The sequence below is a fragment of the Oncorhynchus gorbuscha genome, linkage group LG20, assembly GCF_021184085.1.
Source record: "Oncorhynchus gorbuscha isolate QuinsamMale2020 ecotype Even-year linkage group LG20, OgorEven_v1.0, whole genome shotgun sequence".
Taxonomy (NCBI): Eukaryota; Metazoa; Chordata; class Actinopteri; order Salmoniformes; family Salmonidae; genus Oncorhynchus; species Oncorhynchus gorbuscha.
Window position 1 is genome coordinate 27,292,888 of NC_060192.1, and position 12,853 is coordinate 27,305,740.

Here is a 12,853-nt window from a genome sequence, read left to right on the forward strand (position 1 = left end):
GGATTTTTAATTTATTTATTTGCAAATTGGTGGAAAATAAGTATTTGGTCACCTACAAACAAGCAAGATTTCTGGCTCTCACAGACCTGTAACTTCTTCTTTAAGAGGCTTCTTTGTCCTCCACTTGTTACCTGTATTAATGGCATCTGTTTGAACTTGTTATCAGTATAAAACACATGTCCACAACCTCAAACAGTCACACTCCAAACTCCACTATGGCCAAGACCAAAGAGCTGTCAAAGGACACCAGAAACAAAATTGTAGACCTGCACCAGGCTGGGAAGACTGAATCTGCAATAGGTAAGCAGCTTGGTTTGAAGAAATCAACTGTGGGAGCAATCATTAGGAAATGGAAGACATACGGAAGACCACTGATAATCTCCATCGATCTGGGGCTCCATGCAAGATCTCACCCCATGGGGTCAAAATGATCACAAGAACGGTGAGCAAAGATCCCAGAACCACACGGGGGGACCTAGTGAATGACCTGCAGAGAACTGGGACCAAAGTAACAAAGCCTACCATCAGCAAGGGCATTGAAGATGAAACGTGGATGGGTCTTTCAACATGACAATGATCCCAAACACACTGCCCGGGCAACGAAGGAGTGGCTTCGTAAGAAGCATTTCAAGGTCCTGGAGTGGCCTAGCCAGTCTACAGATCTCAACCCCATAAAAAATCTATGGAGGGTGTTGAAAGTCCGTTTTGCCCAGGAACAGCACCAGAACATCACTGCTCTAGAGGAGATCTGCATGGAGGAATGGACCAAAATACCAGCAACAGTGTGTGAAAACCTTGTGAAGACTTACAGAAAACGTTTGACCTCTGTCATTGCCAACAAAGGGTATATAACAAAGTATTGAGATAAACTTTTGTTATTGACCAAATACTTATTTTCCACCATAATTTGCAAATAAATTCATTAAAAATCCTACAATGTGATTTTCTGGATTTTCTTCCCTCATTTTGTCTGTCATAGTTGAAGTGTACCTATGATGAAAATTAGAGGCCTCTCTCATCTTTTTAAGTGGGAGAACTTGCAAAATTGGTGGCTGACTAAATACTTTTTTGCCCCACTGTACAGTGCATTCGGGAAGTATTCAGACCCCTTAACTTTTTCCACATTTTGTTACATTACAGCCTTATTCTAAAATTGTTTAAATTGTTTGTTCTTATCAATCTACACACTATACCCCATAATGACAAAGCAAAAACAGTTATTTAGAAATGTTTGCAAATTTATTACAAATACAAAACTGAAATATGACATTTCCAAGTGTTCAGACCCTTTATTCAGTACAACGCTCCCCATCCAACCTGACAGTGCTTGAGAAGACCCGCAGAAAAGAATGGGAGAAACTCCCCAAATACAGATGTGCCAAACTTGTAGCGTCATACCCAAGAAGACTCAAGGCTGTAATCCCTGCCAAAGGTGCTTCCACAAAGTACTGAGTAAAGGGTCTGAATACTTATGTAAGTGTAAATAATATTTCCGTTTTTTATTTTGAATACATTTGCAAAAATATCTACAAACCTATTTTACTTTGTCATTATGGGGTATTGTATGTAGATAGATGATTGGGGGGAAAAAAAACAATTTAATCAATTTTAGAATAAGGCTTTAACATAACAAAATGTGGAAATAGTCAAGGGGCCTGAATACATTTTGAAGGCACTGCATTGACCACAAGAGGTCCCTGTTGGATTATACATTAGTCTTCAATAGACAAGGATGGCAAACTGAGAAAGTTTAATTCAGCAGAGGGAAATTCACAATGATGCTGTACACTCAACAGTACTCATATTGGGTCACCACTCACTGTACTGTTTAGAGCTAGCAAGAAAGACATTTCACTGTACTGTTTGGAGCTAGCAAGAAAGACATTTCACTGTACTGTTTAGAGCTAGCAAGAAAGACATTTCACTGTACTGTTTAGAGCTAGCAAGAAAGACATTTCACTGTACTGTTTAGAGCTAGCAAGAAAGACATTTCACTGTACTGTTTAGAGCTAGCAAGAAAGACATTTCACTGTACTGTTTAGAGCTAGCAAGAAAGACATTTCACTATACTGTTTAGAGCTAGCAAGAAAGACATTTCACTGTACTGTTTAGAGCTAGCAAGAAAGACATTTCACTGTACTGTTTAGAGCTAGCAAGAAAGACATTTCACTGTACTGTTTAGAGCTAGCAAGAAAGACATTTCACTGTACTTGTGTACGTATCATTAAAACTTGAAATTTGATATTGGGTCACTGTACTACTGCACTATTTTGCTTGATTAATATCCTATGTATTTTCAAACATGGAATTCAAACATTACATCTGTGCACTTTCCGATGCTAAAATAGGCTACATTTTGTGATATTTGGTAACTGTTCTGTATCAGGCTACCACAATATGAGTGCTGAAAGGAAAACACTGGCTGAGTAGTACTTGCAAAACTTTTGATATTGATAAGAGTTTATTAAATATCAGGCAACACAATGCAGTAGGTCAGCATGTCGAGTTATTATAGGCAGTGATTGTAGGGTTCTGGAGAGACATGGTTTTGTGTTAGATCGTCACTCAGTGTCAGATCCTGAACATGCCAAGGAAGGTGGAGTGAGGCTTGAGGACAAGCCCAGCAGATTTCCTGGGAATGGAGAGTTCCAGAGTGGATCCTGGCTCCAGGTAATGGACACCTGGGAGAGAAACACCAGTAACTTCAGCACTGGGTGTAGTAGTGCTGTAATTGTGTTCCGTATTCTAAGTAATTAATTTGAATGTCGTTTGTAACACACGCAGGCCGGGGTTGAGTCGACTCACCGGCTGTGTAGCAGGTGTTTTGGGCCACAGTGATGTTGCTGGGCATACTCTGTATGCACTTCATCAAGATGGTCTCAATACCATGTAGACGCTTCTTGATCACATGACCCATAGTCCATGTGGTGTCTTTATACAGCACCTGTACACAAACATAGTGATGGTGTAGAGGGACCTTGGCTTGACCGCCTCTCAAGAGATGACAACGCCTAGTTTTAATAGGCTACCTGACTGTAGATGAAGTAAGTCCCTTCGGTTACCACGGTGACCTTTTCTCCAAACACCTGCAGCCCCTCCCCTAGACGACTCAGTCCTAGAGCCCATTCTACCAGAGTGTAGTCATCTTCAACTGAGACAACATAGTGGTTAAAAACATGGAGTATGTGTATGTTGGAGACAAAATCATGTTTGAGAGTATTGTAGTTAATGCAAAGCGCTGTTTATACCGGGTTCTAACATGCGTCCTTTTTCCAGATGTTGTCCACATTCCAATTGTGCCCACATTTTTTGCCAGGTGTAGACAATTAAAAGACGCATAGTGATCTAATTTTGAAAATATCTTATAAGTTCAAACGGGCATGATCAGGACAAGATAGGGACGCATGTTAGTGGCAGGTATAAACAGGGCTATAGCGTGTGTGTGTGTGTGTGAGAGAGAGAGAGAGAGAGAGAGAGAGAGAGAGAGAGAGAGAGAGAGAGAGAGAGAGAGAGAGAGAGAGAGAGAGAGAGAGAGAGAGAGAGAGAGAGAGAGAGAGAGAGAGAGAGAGAGAGAGAGAGAGAGAGAGAGAGAGGGAGAAAGAAAGAGAATGTACAGTATAGATGTGAATTCATTGCCCATTCGACTCACCATATGAGTGTGATGACAGAGGAACAAGATGAAGAAAGGCACTACTCCCTGCTGGATGACATGGAAATTATAAATGATTAAGTAAATTGTGTGTATGTGTGTGCGCGTCGGAAGGGACTGACCAGTGCGCCGCTGTCTCCGTCTCCCATGTCTTGAAATCTCCCTCTTTCCTCGAATTCCATTCCATTGTGTATGTCTGTGAGAGTCAGATATCTGTGTCAAATGCCAGATGACATCAGATGTGAACCTCATAGCGTGACAAGAATCCGTTGTTTCAGATATGTGGTAAACAATCACGTAATTGTCATCCTTTCCCAGACTTCAACTCCATTGAGAAGTGTGGTGGATAATAAACCTTATTGCTCGAACTCCAAAGCATTAATAACTTAAAAATAGAATATTCATTGATGTCTCATAAATTCTCAAATCATACTTTACACATCAGCTGATAGCGTGATATGAGTCAAATGTTTCAGATATGTAGTAAATAGGGTTGGTGTAGGTTACTTTCTAAATGTAAACTGTTCCAGTTATTAGTTACCTGTCCAAAATTGTAATCAGCAACGTAACTTTAGGGTTACTCAAAATCAGTAACGTAATCAGATTACTTTGTTACTTTTGGATTACTTTCCCCTTATGGGGCATGAGGTGGGGTCCTCCAGTCATCGCGCATGATTGTCACACTTTCTCTCCATCCCTAGAAAACACAGCTGATTAATCAAATTGTATTCTGAACTGAAGATCAGGATTAGATGATTATTGGAGTCAGGTGTGTTAGCTGGACCTGGGGAAAAACTGTGACACCAATCAGGCTCTCGAGGACTGGAATTGCCCACCCCTGCAAGACTAAAAGGAACCATCAAATGCATTTGGTGTGTCATCATAGTGGTCTCTGGCTTGTGGTCAGGCTGAACAAAGTTAAACTTGCAACTATTTTAGATTCTGAATTGAATGTCATTGAGGGAACCGAAATGTATGATCATGTATTTTTTCACAAACATCCTTTCTGGCTTTAAAAGTAATCCAATAAATAATCATCTAGTTTTTCAAAAGCATGTCATCTGATTTAAATATTGTTCCAGGTTATTTTGTAATCACATTACATGTAGCAACTACCCAACCCTGGTGGCAAACAATTAAGTCATTGTCATCATTTTCTAGACTTCAACTCCATTTATAATTGTGGTGAAATATGCCTTATTGTTCTAAACATTAACAAGCATCTTGATTCCTTACTTCAAAATCTGACATCTCCTAGTGGGTAGGCCTAGCCTACGAATATTTATTGACTTCTTATAAATTCTCAAAAACATAGACCTACTTCACACATCAAGCAAAGTTTCACAATAGTGTTTTCTTTTTCGTGTAGCCTATAACCTATTAGTAAATGTATGAACTCACCTACCCCGCAGCGCGAGATATCAGTAGACGATTCCTTTATGTCCCCGCACACCAGACTGGTCCACTGACGCAGCTCCCGCAGTTCGACCTGCATCTCTCTGACCCGGTTGGACTGCAGGACCATCAAGCAGGCCAAGAACAGCGACACAGCGTACAGCAGATATGAGCCATGAAAATGTACTGTATAACGGTTTGTCATTATGTCACACAGGCGATACCAACTGTTACGAGGACGAGGGGATGGCGTCCTTTTTCAATGAAGGCTTTGTCAGGGCCGTAATGATCCTGTTACAATGTGCACTTTCACTTTCTTCATGTCATCATCCCATCATTTGGAAAACGATGACTCATGCAGTCTCGGATTACAAAACTGCTATGAAGACCTGGAGGACGTGTGAAAACAAAGTGATAGGCTACAGTAGGCCTACAGAAGTCTGAAGCTAAAGTTAATGTCTTTATTAAATGTTTGTACTACAATTTGTTTTAAGAAAGGCAGTGACCAAGACAGGCAAGTGGTTCATAAAAATAACTGATTCTAATAACTGAATGAAAAGGGAATCCAGTTCAGTAGGTTTGAAGCACTATAGACTACATTATAATTAATGAATGTATATATGCTTGGCTCTCGAGGGAAAAGGAGTACTTGATAGCCAAAAATGAATACATGTGCTTCTAGTCAGGCCTGTGTGCTTGTCTGGCTATTACAGAACAGGTCAAAGGGTCCTTTGAGAGATGGACTCAGTTGAAGGCGGATGCCACCAGTTTCGCACTCCACTACCTCAAAGACTGCCTCGCCAGAACTTCTGAGAGGAGAGGGATGGGCTCTGTCTGTCAAAACAGGAACAGGCCAGTCAAATCCTTTTTTTTCTCCAATTCATTTCTTCATATAAGGCTCCCCAGTTCAAGACCATACTAGTCACACTGGAATGCAATGTTATGTATTTATTTACTTTTTTTTCATTGCTTGGCTATCCAGTATAAAATTAACTGACCAAATGTTGTACATCATTTTTAAGTAGTAAAATCTGAACAAATGAATTGTAACATTGCAAAACATATCCCTTAAACTCTGAATCTGATCAATATAAACTACGAGCCCTTATACAATGTGAACTCCACAAGTGCTTTGGAGAAATGTAACAAAAATGCAATTATTCCTCTGGAGTGTGCCCAATACCCCAAAATTCATTGTGGGACAAACGAGGGCTTTGCCAACCCCCCTTGGCTTGTCTATCAGCAGTTGCCAGGACAAATGACAGCATCGGATTTCCTCCAGGAGCAAGATGGGATGCTTGTTCAAATCCTCCAAACAGACCCTGCAAAGACATCACAGTCAAATAAGGGATATCCACATTTGCTTCCTCAATTCCAGTTACTCTTAAATATAATATCAGTCAGTGAGAGTTGAGTCCATGCCTCCTTCTGGGTGTAAGGACGAGTGAGGGTTGGACTGAGGTAGTCCGTAGCTTCATCCTGCTTCTCCACTGTGGTGCTGATAGTCATGCTGCTGTCCTCTGCTTGCCTCTGGGAACGGCCCTTTTCTGCCTTACACCTGGGTTTGGAGCCCCACCAACTCCCCTGCTTCAACCTGGGACATGATCGTGTTTGGGTTCATTTGAAGAACTACTGTTCTATATTTAATGCTTATCGTCCAAAGGCAACCAACAATGGTATAAGTAGGAATAATATGAGTTTCTGTTTTATTTAGTCACCTATGATATTCTACTATGACTCAACAGCCTTTCAGAGTTGCCTTTTTAGATTTCTATCCCTGTGTAGCACATGGGGATGTGTGAAACTTAATCCTCAGCCTGAAGTGTCCCCACTTGCACCAGCGAATAGCTACAGTAGCTTTTTGCGTGGAGCTGACTGGTAAGACGGTTCAGGAGGGCGGTCACGTGTCCTAGCAAGGCAGAGTTCCTGCGTTCATGCCAGGTATGGGCCGAATCGGTAAGAAGTGGTATTCGCTAAGCAAGCAGCATGATGTCCTTTACACCTGCACTGAATGTATAACCACATCTCTGCCCCCATGGCATCTAATTAAAATCAGTTTCCCCTCATTCTACCCTGAGAGCACAGTAAAACCAAAAGTAATACCAACGAGCCACAGGCCATCCATCTCCAATGTCCCCTCTGCACTATCTAGCATCAGAAACCTTTCACTTACTGGTCAATAGAGCTCTGTCTCCTGCGGAGGTCCCCAATGTGCTGCAGCACTGCTGCCACCCTGGGTTGCACCACCTGGCTGCTCTGTGCTGCACCCCCTGTCCTCCCCTTCTTCTTCCGGCCCATCAGTTCCACTGGAGAAGGTAGCTTTCCTAGACCCAGCCTTCCCCCTTTTTTAACTCTCTGTCCTGCTGGAGGTGATCCTGCCATGTCCACGCCAACCTGCGTGTAAACGTAATGGCAAAATAAAATCTGAAAACATTTGACCTCAATCGTAGGATGTGCCAATTTAAAAATGACAGCCACAGTGAAACATGTTTGCCAAGTCTTAGGGTACTCACTAGTCCTTCAGGTTTATTTGAAAACATCTGCATCTGAAATGGGCCGTAGGATGGGGTGGGCTCAGGAGACACTTCACTAAGAAACAGCATACAGACCTCTATCAGTAAGAGTGAATTTGACTGCAGAATTTCTAAACCTTGTGTTTATAAAAAAAAAAGTGAGATTGTCGGTGGTGAAAGTGAAGAGGACATCCACCTTGGCTGACATAGAATCCTGTGCCAGAAATGGTCTCTACTCTGAGACAAGGAGCTAGACTGTGGGGGAGGGCTAGGCTCAGTCTCCATCTCTGAACACTGACGCTGCACAACCTTGGACCTCCTGAGGGTGTGAAGAATACAACACAAAGCAAGCCTCATATTACCTGAAATAATGGCTTAACTTTCAAAAATAATACGTTCTGAACTCTTGCAACATAAGCAACTCACTTGGCAAACGAGAGGAACTGATCACCATCTTCTGCCTCTGGTTGTTCTACCGGAGTAAAATGCCCAGCATTATTAACAACTCTGTCTGCTAGGTGCCACATTGTTACCCTGGGAGGGAAGAGCAGCTGAAATACGAATACTAATGTAGAACGTGACCTTTAATCAACTAATAATAGTCTTGAAATAAAACTACTGCCTGGTATCCTAGCCAATACCAGAACGGCCCTACAATAAAAACATATTTTAATAGGCTAACGTTAGCCAGCCGGTTTCCAATCCAGCCTGCATTTAAGGCCAACAAACGATATCAAAGTCCCGCGCAAAACGTGAGCGCGTGCCATAAAGTCAGCAGCACGCGAGGAAAATACACAGCAGATCAACGTAATAGATCTACTCCTTGGCGTCACCTCTTCAAGTCCGTATTGCTTGGCATGCAACATTTCTCGGGGTAGTTTTTGTTAAAAGTCCTACCCATGATGTCTGTCTGCATTCCTCACTATACATTTTGGAAATGGCGTTGTGCTTTAGTCTACTTCCAACTCACTGCAAAGAAGGTGAGATCACCTCTGAAAATGTTATGCCAATTGTCTCTTCCAGTAATCCTTTATAGTCTTGTGTGCAGTTTCACTCAATTTCCAAGAAATAATAGCTAATGCAAAACAGGCCTGAGAGACAGGAACACAAATGTATCTAAGGTTCAGTATTTTTTATTGCATGACAAATCTTAGTTTGCAAAACAAAAATAAATGAGACACATTCACACGGCTTTCCAAAGTCCTAGACTGCACAGGACTAGGTATAGCGCTTAAGTGGATGGACTTGACAGGGGGTGCGTTGTCTGCACAGCAAAGGAATTTCCCCTCTGCTCCTTGTCTAGGCGTTGGAGAATTTGGGCAGCTGGTTCCCCAGAACAACCCGTCTCTCCAGGCCCTCCTCTGTGATGGCTGCCAGACGAGCCACTCCTCCACTAGAACCGTCCCGCTCCATGGCCAGTGCCAAGGCTGTATGGAGAGAGAGAGAGACATTAACAACACCTAGATGTGACCCGACAACCAACATATTACAGATCCAACTATCAAGTATTTTCAGTTCAGTTGTCATGACATATGGTGGAAGAGAGATTAGAAAAGCTACAGCTGCAGATATTTGAAACAGCCTAATGACAGTGTAAAGAGCATAGGTGGGCTACAGGGTCCGCTGTGCTTGTGCAGGCAAATGTTCCTTCCCAACAGATTCAAATCATCTACTTATCAAGGTCTTACATTTTAAACAATGCTATTAGGTATATTTCAATCAGCTTTGTTAGTACAGGGCTCAAAAACCCACCACTGTGCTAGACTGTCAACCTCTGGTCCAACTCACCCTGGGTACAGAAGTGAAGACACTCCTCCTTGGTCATCCCAGGCTTGTAGTTAGAATCCATGAAGCCATATATGTAGGAGCTGCCAGAACCACCTACTGACACTGGCTGCCTCACTATCATACCTCCCATTGGGACTGTGTACACCTGTGTAAGAGGGAAGGGTCACTGGAGAGTCAATCCATGTAATCTCAGCAAGCCATGACACCCACCACCAGGGCTTAAAATGACATTTTTGGTCACCAGCCACTGTGGCAGGTAGATATAAAAAAATACATCTAGCAGCTACTAGGATTTTTTTACCAGCCAAAAAATATGTTTTCACCCTAATTACATCAAAAACACAAAACGGATGACCATGCTTTGTAATGTTTCTAAAACAAGAAATGTATTAGTAAGAAGTAATGTGGTATATTGCTCAATTTCCATTTATTTTTGGTGACCTGAGTCTTTTAATCAAAATATCCGAGACAAAATGTTTGGCTGCCCCTTTAATGATGTGAGTTTACCATGGTAACGACACCACTTGATTCCTGTCACGATTTGAGATCTGACTAGTGTGTGTCTTCACTATCAGTTGAAGCAGAAAATGCAAACTACCATTGAAAAACAACTGAGCTTGAGGGCTAAATGTAAATTGCCAAAAAAAACACAAGGACAAAGTCTTACATAGTAGACTTGAGTAAATTAGACCAACTTTTATGCCTGTGGGCAATGCTTTCAAAAAGGAATCCATCAGATCTTCATTCATTGCACACAGCGGCTCCCCTGTCAGACAGTGTTCCTGTGTGAGGTGGGATATAGTATTCCTATTTCTTTGTGTATTTAATTTCTAATGAATCAAAACAGCTACTTCAGAATTTCTTCTAACCCTAACTCGTACGTGCTCATACTTTACTAATTTTTTTTATTTTGCGAATGTAATGCTCTCACTGTAGAGCCCTGCAAATTGACTAACATGGCTGGTGAAACAGACATTCTTACCCGCCAATACCCAAATCGTCCCACATTTGGCAGGTGCTCATTTTATACCCTGCCCACCACCATCCCAGATTGTTCTGAAATCCTTTCTTTGCTTTTTGCGGTGGAATGACCCTACACATTTCTCTGAGACAGTGGGGGAAAAGTGGTTGGAGTGTATGATCAAAATACAGATGCTGATAACTCACCTGTCCACCCCTTCTTTTGTCCCAGCCAGCCACAATGATGCCAGCCATCAGCTCCTCTCTGTATCTGTAGCATGTCTGTTTGAAGAGATTGGCTGCCGTTTGCACAAGTGGAGGCTCATCCAGCTCAATACTGCAGCAGGCACAGAGGGAGAGATATTTCACAGTGAATAAATATAGAATGACACTCAAGAAAGGCATTTCACTGTGCTTGTACATTACAACTTGAATCAGACACTCAAGACAATATTTTAATAGTTCTCAAGGCACTTATTTTATCCTGGGAGTGGTATGAAGATAGCCACTAACTATATAGCTGTGCTGAAGAGTTTTTGATCTTTGTGTAGAGGTATAGCCGGTGTGTTACCTGTGAAAGCCCAGCTGATAGGTGACTATATCAGCAACAGCCTGTGTGTCAGCTGCAGAACCAGAGCGGCAGCAGAAGATGCGGTCGTGAATGGGAGTCAACTTGTCAGTAACTCGGTTGGCAATGTAAGCACTACAACCAGTTGGGGAAAAAATAACGATTGGGAGTATTAGGCAGGTCTAGCTATAATGTTTTTAAAACACAAAAATTTCAATGGAATAGAGGCCGACTTAACCAGCAAGCTATTTCTATTAGGTCAGGAAGCCGGTAAGACACAGTTGCTTGATTTAAAGTAACTTAACTTACCCTGTTGTTGTTCTGGAGTCCGCGCCAATCACAACCCCTCCATCAAACTCCACTGCCATAATGGTAGTCTGCGATTAGACATGAAGAATCAGAACAACATTTTTGCTTTATTTATGAGAAAATAATCCCAAAGACATTATGTAGAAAGAAACGGTAATGGCTAGCTGGCTACCAACAAAATCAGCTGTAAAATGCTATAGCTAGGTACATACATGGCGAGCGCTTCTGCAGTCTCATTGTTAGCTAGCTAGCTAGCTAGCTAGCTGAAGTGGCATCTAAATGCCTGTGTTCAGTTTGGGCAACGCAATCAAACCTATGTAAAGTGAACGGTGCTATACTACATTTCCTCACCCCAGTGCTAACTTCTTCTTGTGCCCACTCTGGCACCAAATCAACTGTACTAAAAGCATTTTCGGACCGGTTCGCTGACATGTACACAGCAGCCATCTTGACAGTTGATGAAATAATGTTCTTCTTCGCTGGTCTGGTTTAACAAATTATGTTGTGCTGACTATCGCCACCTGTTGGATTGCATGAGAATAACAACTTCAAAAATCAAATCAAATTGTATTTGTCATATGCGCCGACTACAACAGGTGTAGTAGACCTTACAGTGAAATGCTTACAAGCCCTTAACCAACAATGCCGTTTTAAGAAAAATACAAACAAAAATAAGAAATATAAGTAACAAATAATTAAAGAGCAGCTGTAAAACACCAATATCAAGGCTATATACACGCAGTACCGGTATAGAGTCAATGTGCGGGGAACCAGTTAGTCGAGGTAATTGAGGTAATATGTACATGTGGGTAGAGCTATTAAAGTTACTTATACATAGATAATAACAGAGAGTAGCAGTAGCATAAAAGGGCGGGGGGGGGCAATGCAAATAGTCTGAGTAGCCATTTGATTAGATTTTCAGTAGTCTTATGACTTGGGGGTAGAAGTTGTTTGGAAGCCTCTTGTACCTAGACTTGGTGCTCCAATAGCGCTTGCCGTGCGGTAGCAGAGAGAACAGTCTATGACTAGGGTGGCTGGAGTCTTTGACAAGTTTTAGGACCTTCCTCTGACACCGCCTGGTATAGAGGTCCTGGATGGCAGGAAGTTAGGCCCCAGTGATGTACTGGGCCGTACGCACTACCCTCTGTAGTGCCTTGCGTCGGAGGCCGAGCAGTTGCCATACCAGGCAGTGATGCAACCAGTCAGGATGCTCTCAATGGTGCAGCTGTAGAAACTTTTGAGGATCTGAAGACCCATGACAAATATTTTCAGTGTCCTGAGGGGTAATAGGTTTTGTCGTGCCCTCTTCATGATAAAGGTGGGAGTGCCAGTTCTAGATGATAGTCAAATCATGAATTTAGAAAATTCTTGATTTTCAGTATATATGAGCAAGCCTAATGCCAGACTTTCTTTAATTATTATTGTATGCTTTGATAACAGGATATGAAGGGGATTCTCAAATATTCTCAGTAAGATTATTTGTGAAACACTGAACCACTCTCTGGTATTGGATCTGCTACAACTATTTCTTAAGGCGAGATTGAATTTTGCTCCAGGGATTTTGCTATTGATTGAGATGATGGTTAAAACATGTAGTGTGATTCATGGGGAACTGAGGAAAAGCTTTGCAAGAGTACTGTATAGATGGGAGTACTATGAAAGAGCAGAAGA

At 42.0% G+C, this 12,853-nt stretch overlaps 3 protein-coding genes across 7 annotated transcripts; all 3 read right to left on the minus strand.

Annotated features, from left to right (window-relative positions):
• Positions 1–1,694: 1,694 nt before the first annotated feature.
• tnfsf13 (TNF superfamily member 13) lies at positions 1,695–5,339 on the minus strand. Of its 5 annotated transcripts, none has more exons than XM_046317856.1 (6): positions 5,055–5,339; positions 3,772–3,862; positions 3,650–3,697; positions 3,030–3,151; positions 2,806–2,944; positions 1,695–2,681 (listed from the first exon to the last, which is right to left on the minus strand). In XM_046317856.1, the coding sequence occupies exons 1-6, from the start codon at positions 5,247–5,249 to the stop codon at positions 2,572–2,574; spliced, it is 705 nt and encodes a 234-aa protein (XP_046173812.1). In that variant the 5' UTR covers positions 5,250–5,339; the 3' UTR covers positions 1,695–2,571. The 5 variants fall into 5 exon arrangements, with proteins under 5 accessions (XP_046173812.1, XP_046173811.1, XP_046173816.1 ...); XM_046317855.1 differs by having other exon boundaries at positions 3,650–3,700; XM_046317860.1 differs by lacking the exon at positions 3,030–3,151 and having other exon boundaries at positions 3,772–3,845; positions 5,051–5,339.
• Positions 5,340–5,894: 555 nt separating this feature from the next.
• LOC124006705 lies at positions 5,895–8,275 on the minus strand. The gene is made up of 6 exons (XM_046316797.1): positions 7,984–8,275; positions 7,754–7,876; positions 7,558–7,633; positions 7,218–7,438; positions 6,467–6,638; positions 5,895–6,366 (listed from the first exon to the last, which is right to left on the minus strand). The coding sequence occupies exons 1-6, from the start codon at positions 8,082–8,084 to the stop codon at positions 6,202–6,204; spliced, it is 858 nt and encodes a 285-aa protein (XP_046172753.1). The 5' UTR covers positions 8,085–8,275; the 3' UTR covers positions 5,895–6,201.
• A 399-nt stretch (positions 8,276–8,674) lies between these two features.
• On the minus strand, positions 8,675–11,655 carry LOC124007115 (proteasome subunit beta type-6-like). The gene is made up of 6 exons (XM_046317434.1): positions 11,534–11,655; positions 11,183–11,250; positions 10,877–11,008; positions 10,513–10,642; positions 9,346–9,490; positions 8,675–8,984 (listed from the first exon to the last, which is right to left on the minus strand). The coding sequence occupies exons 1-6, from the start codon at positions 11,627–11,629 to the stop codon at positions 8,857–8,859; spliced, it is 699 nt and encodes a 232-aa protein (XP_046173390.1). The 5' UTR covers positions 11,630–11,655; the 3' UTR covers positions 8,675–8,856.
• Positions 11,656–12,853: the final 1,198 nt, after the last annotated feature.

What these genes read in the sequence shown, in the direction of transcription:
- tnfsf13 (XM_046317855.1), bottom strand. Translation starts at nt 5,249, where the DNA reads ATGACAAACCGTTATACAGTACATTTTCATGGCTCATATCTGCTGTAC. An exon ending in CTGATATCTCGCGCTGCGGG is followed by an intron (nt 3,863 to 5,054) that starts GTAGGTGAGTTC and finishes CATTTGACACAG; the next exon opens with ATATCTGACTCTCACAGACA. An exon ending in ACGGAGACAGCGGCGCACTG is followed by an intron (nt 3,701 to 3,771) that starts GTCAGTCCCTTC and finishes CATGTCATCCAG; the next exon opens with CAGGGAGTAGTGCCTTTCTT.
- LOC124006705 (XM_046316797.1), bottom strand. Translation starts at nt 8,084, where the DNA reads ATGTGGCACCTAGCAGACAGAGTTGTTAATAATGCTGGGCATTTTACT. An exon ending in CAGTTCCTCTCGTTTGCCAA is followed by an intron (nt 7,877 to 7,983) that starts GTGAGTTGCTTA and finishes TCACACCCTCAG; the next exon opens with GAGGTCCAAGGTTGTGCAGC. An exon ending in CAAATAAACCTGAAGGACTA is followed by an intron (nt 7,439 to 7,557) that starts GTGAGTACCCTA and finishes GTTTACACGCAG; the next exon opens with GTTGGCGTGGACATGGCAGG.
- LOC124007115 (XM_046317434.1), bottom strand. Translation starts at nt 11,629, where the DNA reads ATGGCTGCTGTGTACATGTCAGCGAACCGGTCCGAAAATGCTTTTAGT. An exon ending in AAGAAGAAGTTAGCACTGGG is followed by an intron (nt 11,251 to 11,533) that starts GTGAGGAAATGT and finishes GTCTAATCGCAG; the next exon opens with ACTACCATTATGGCAGTGGA. An exon ending in ACAAAAGAAGGGGTGGACAG is followed by an intron (nt 9,491 to 10,512) that starts GTGAGTTATCAG and finishes CCTCTTACACAG; the next exon opens with GTGTACACAGTCCCAATGGG.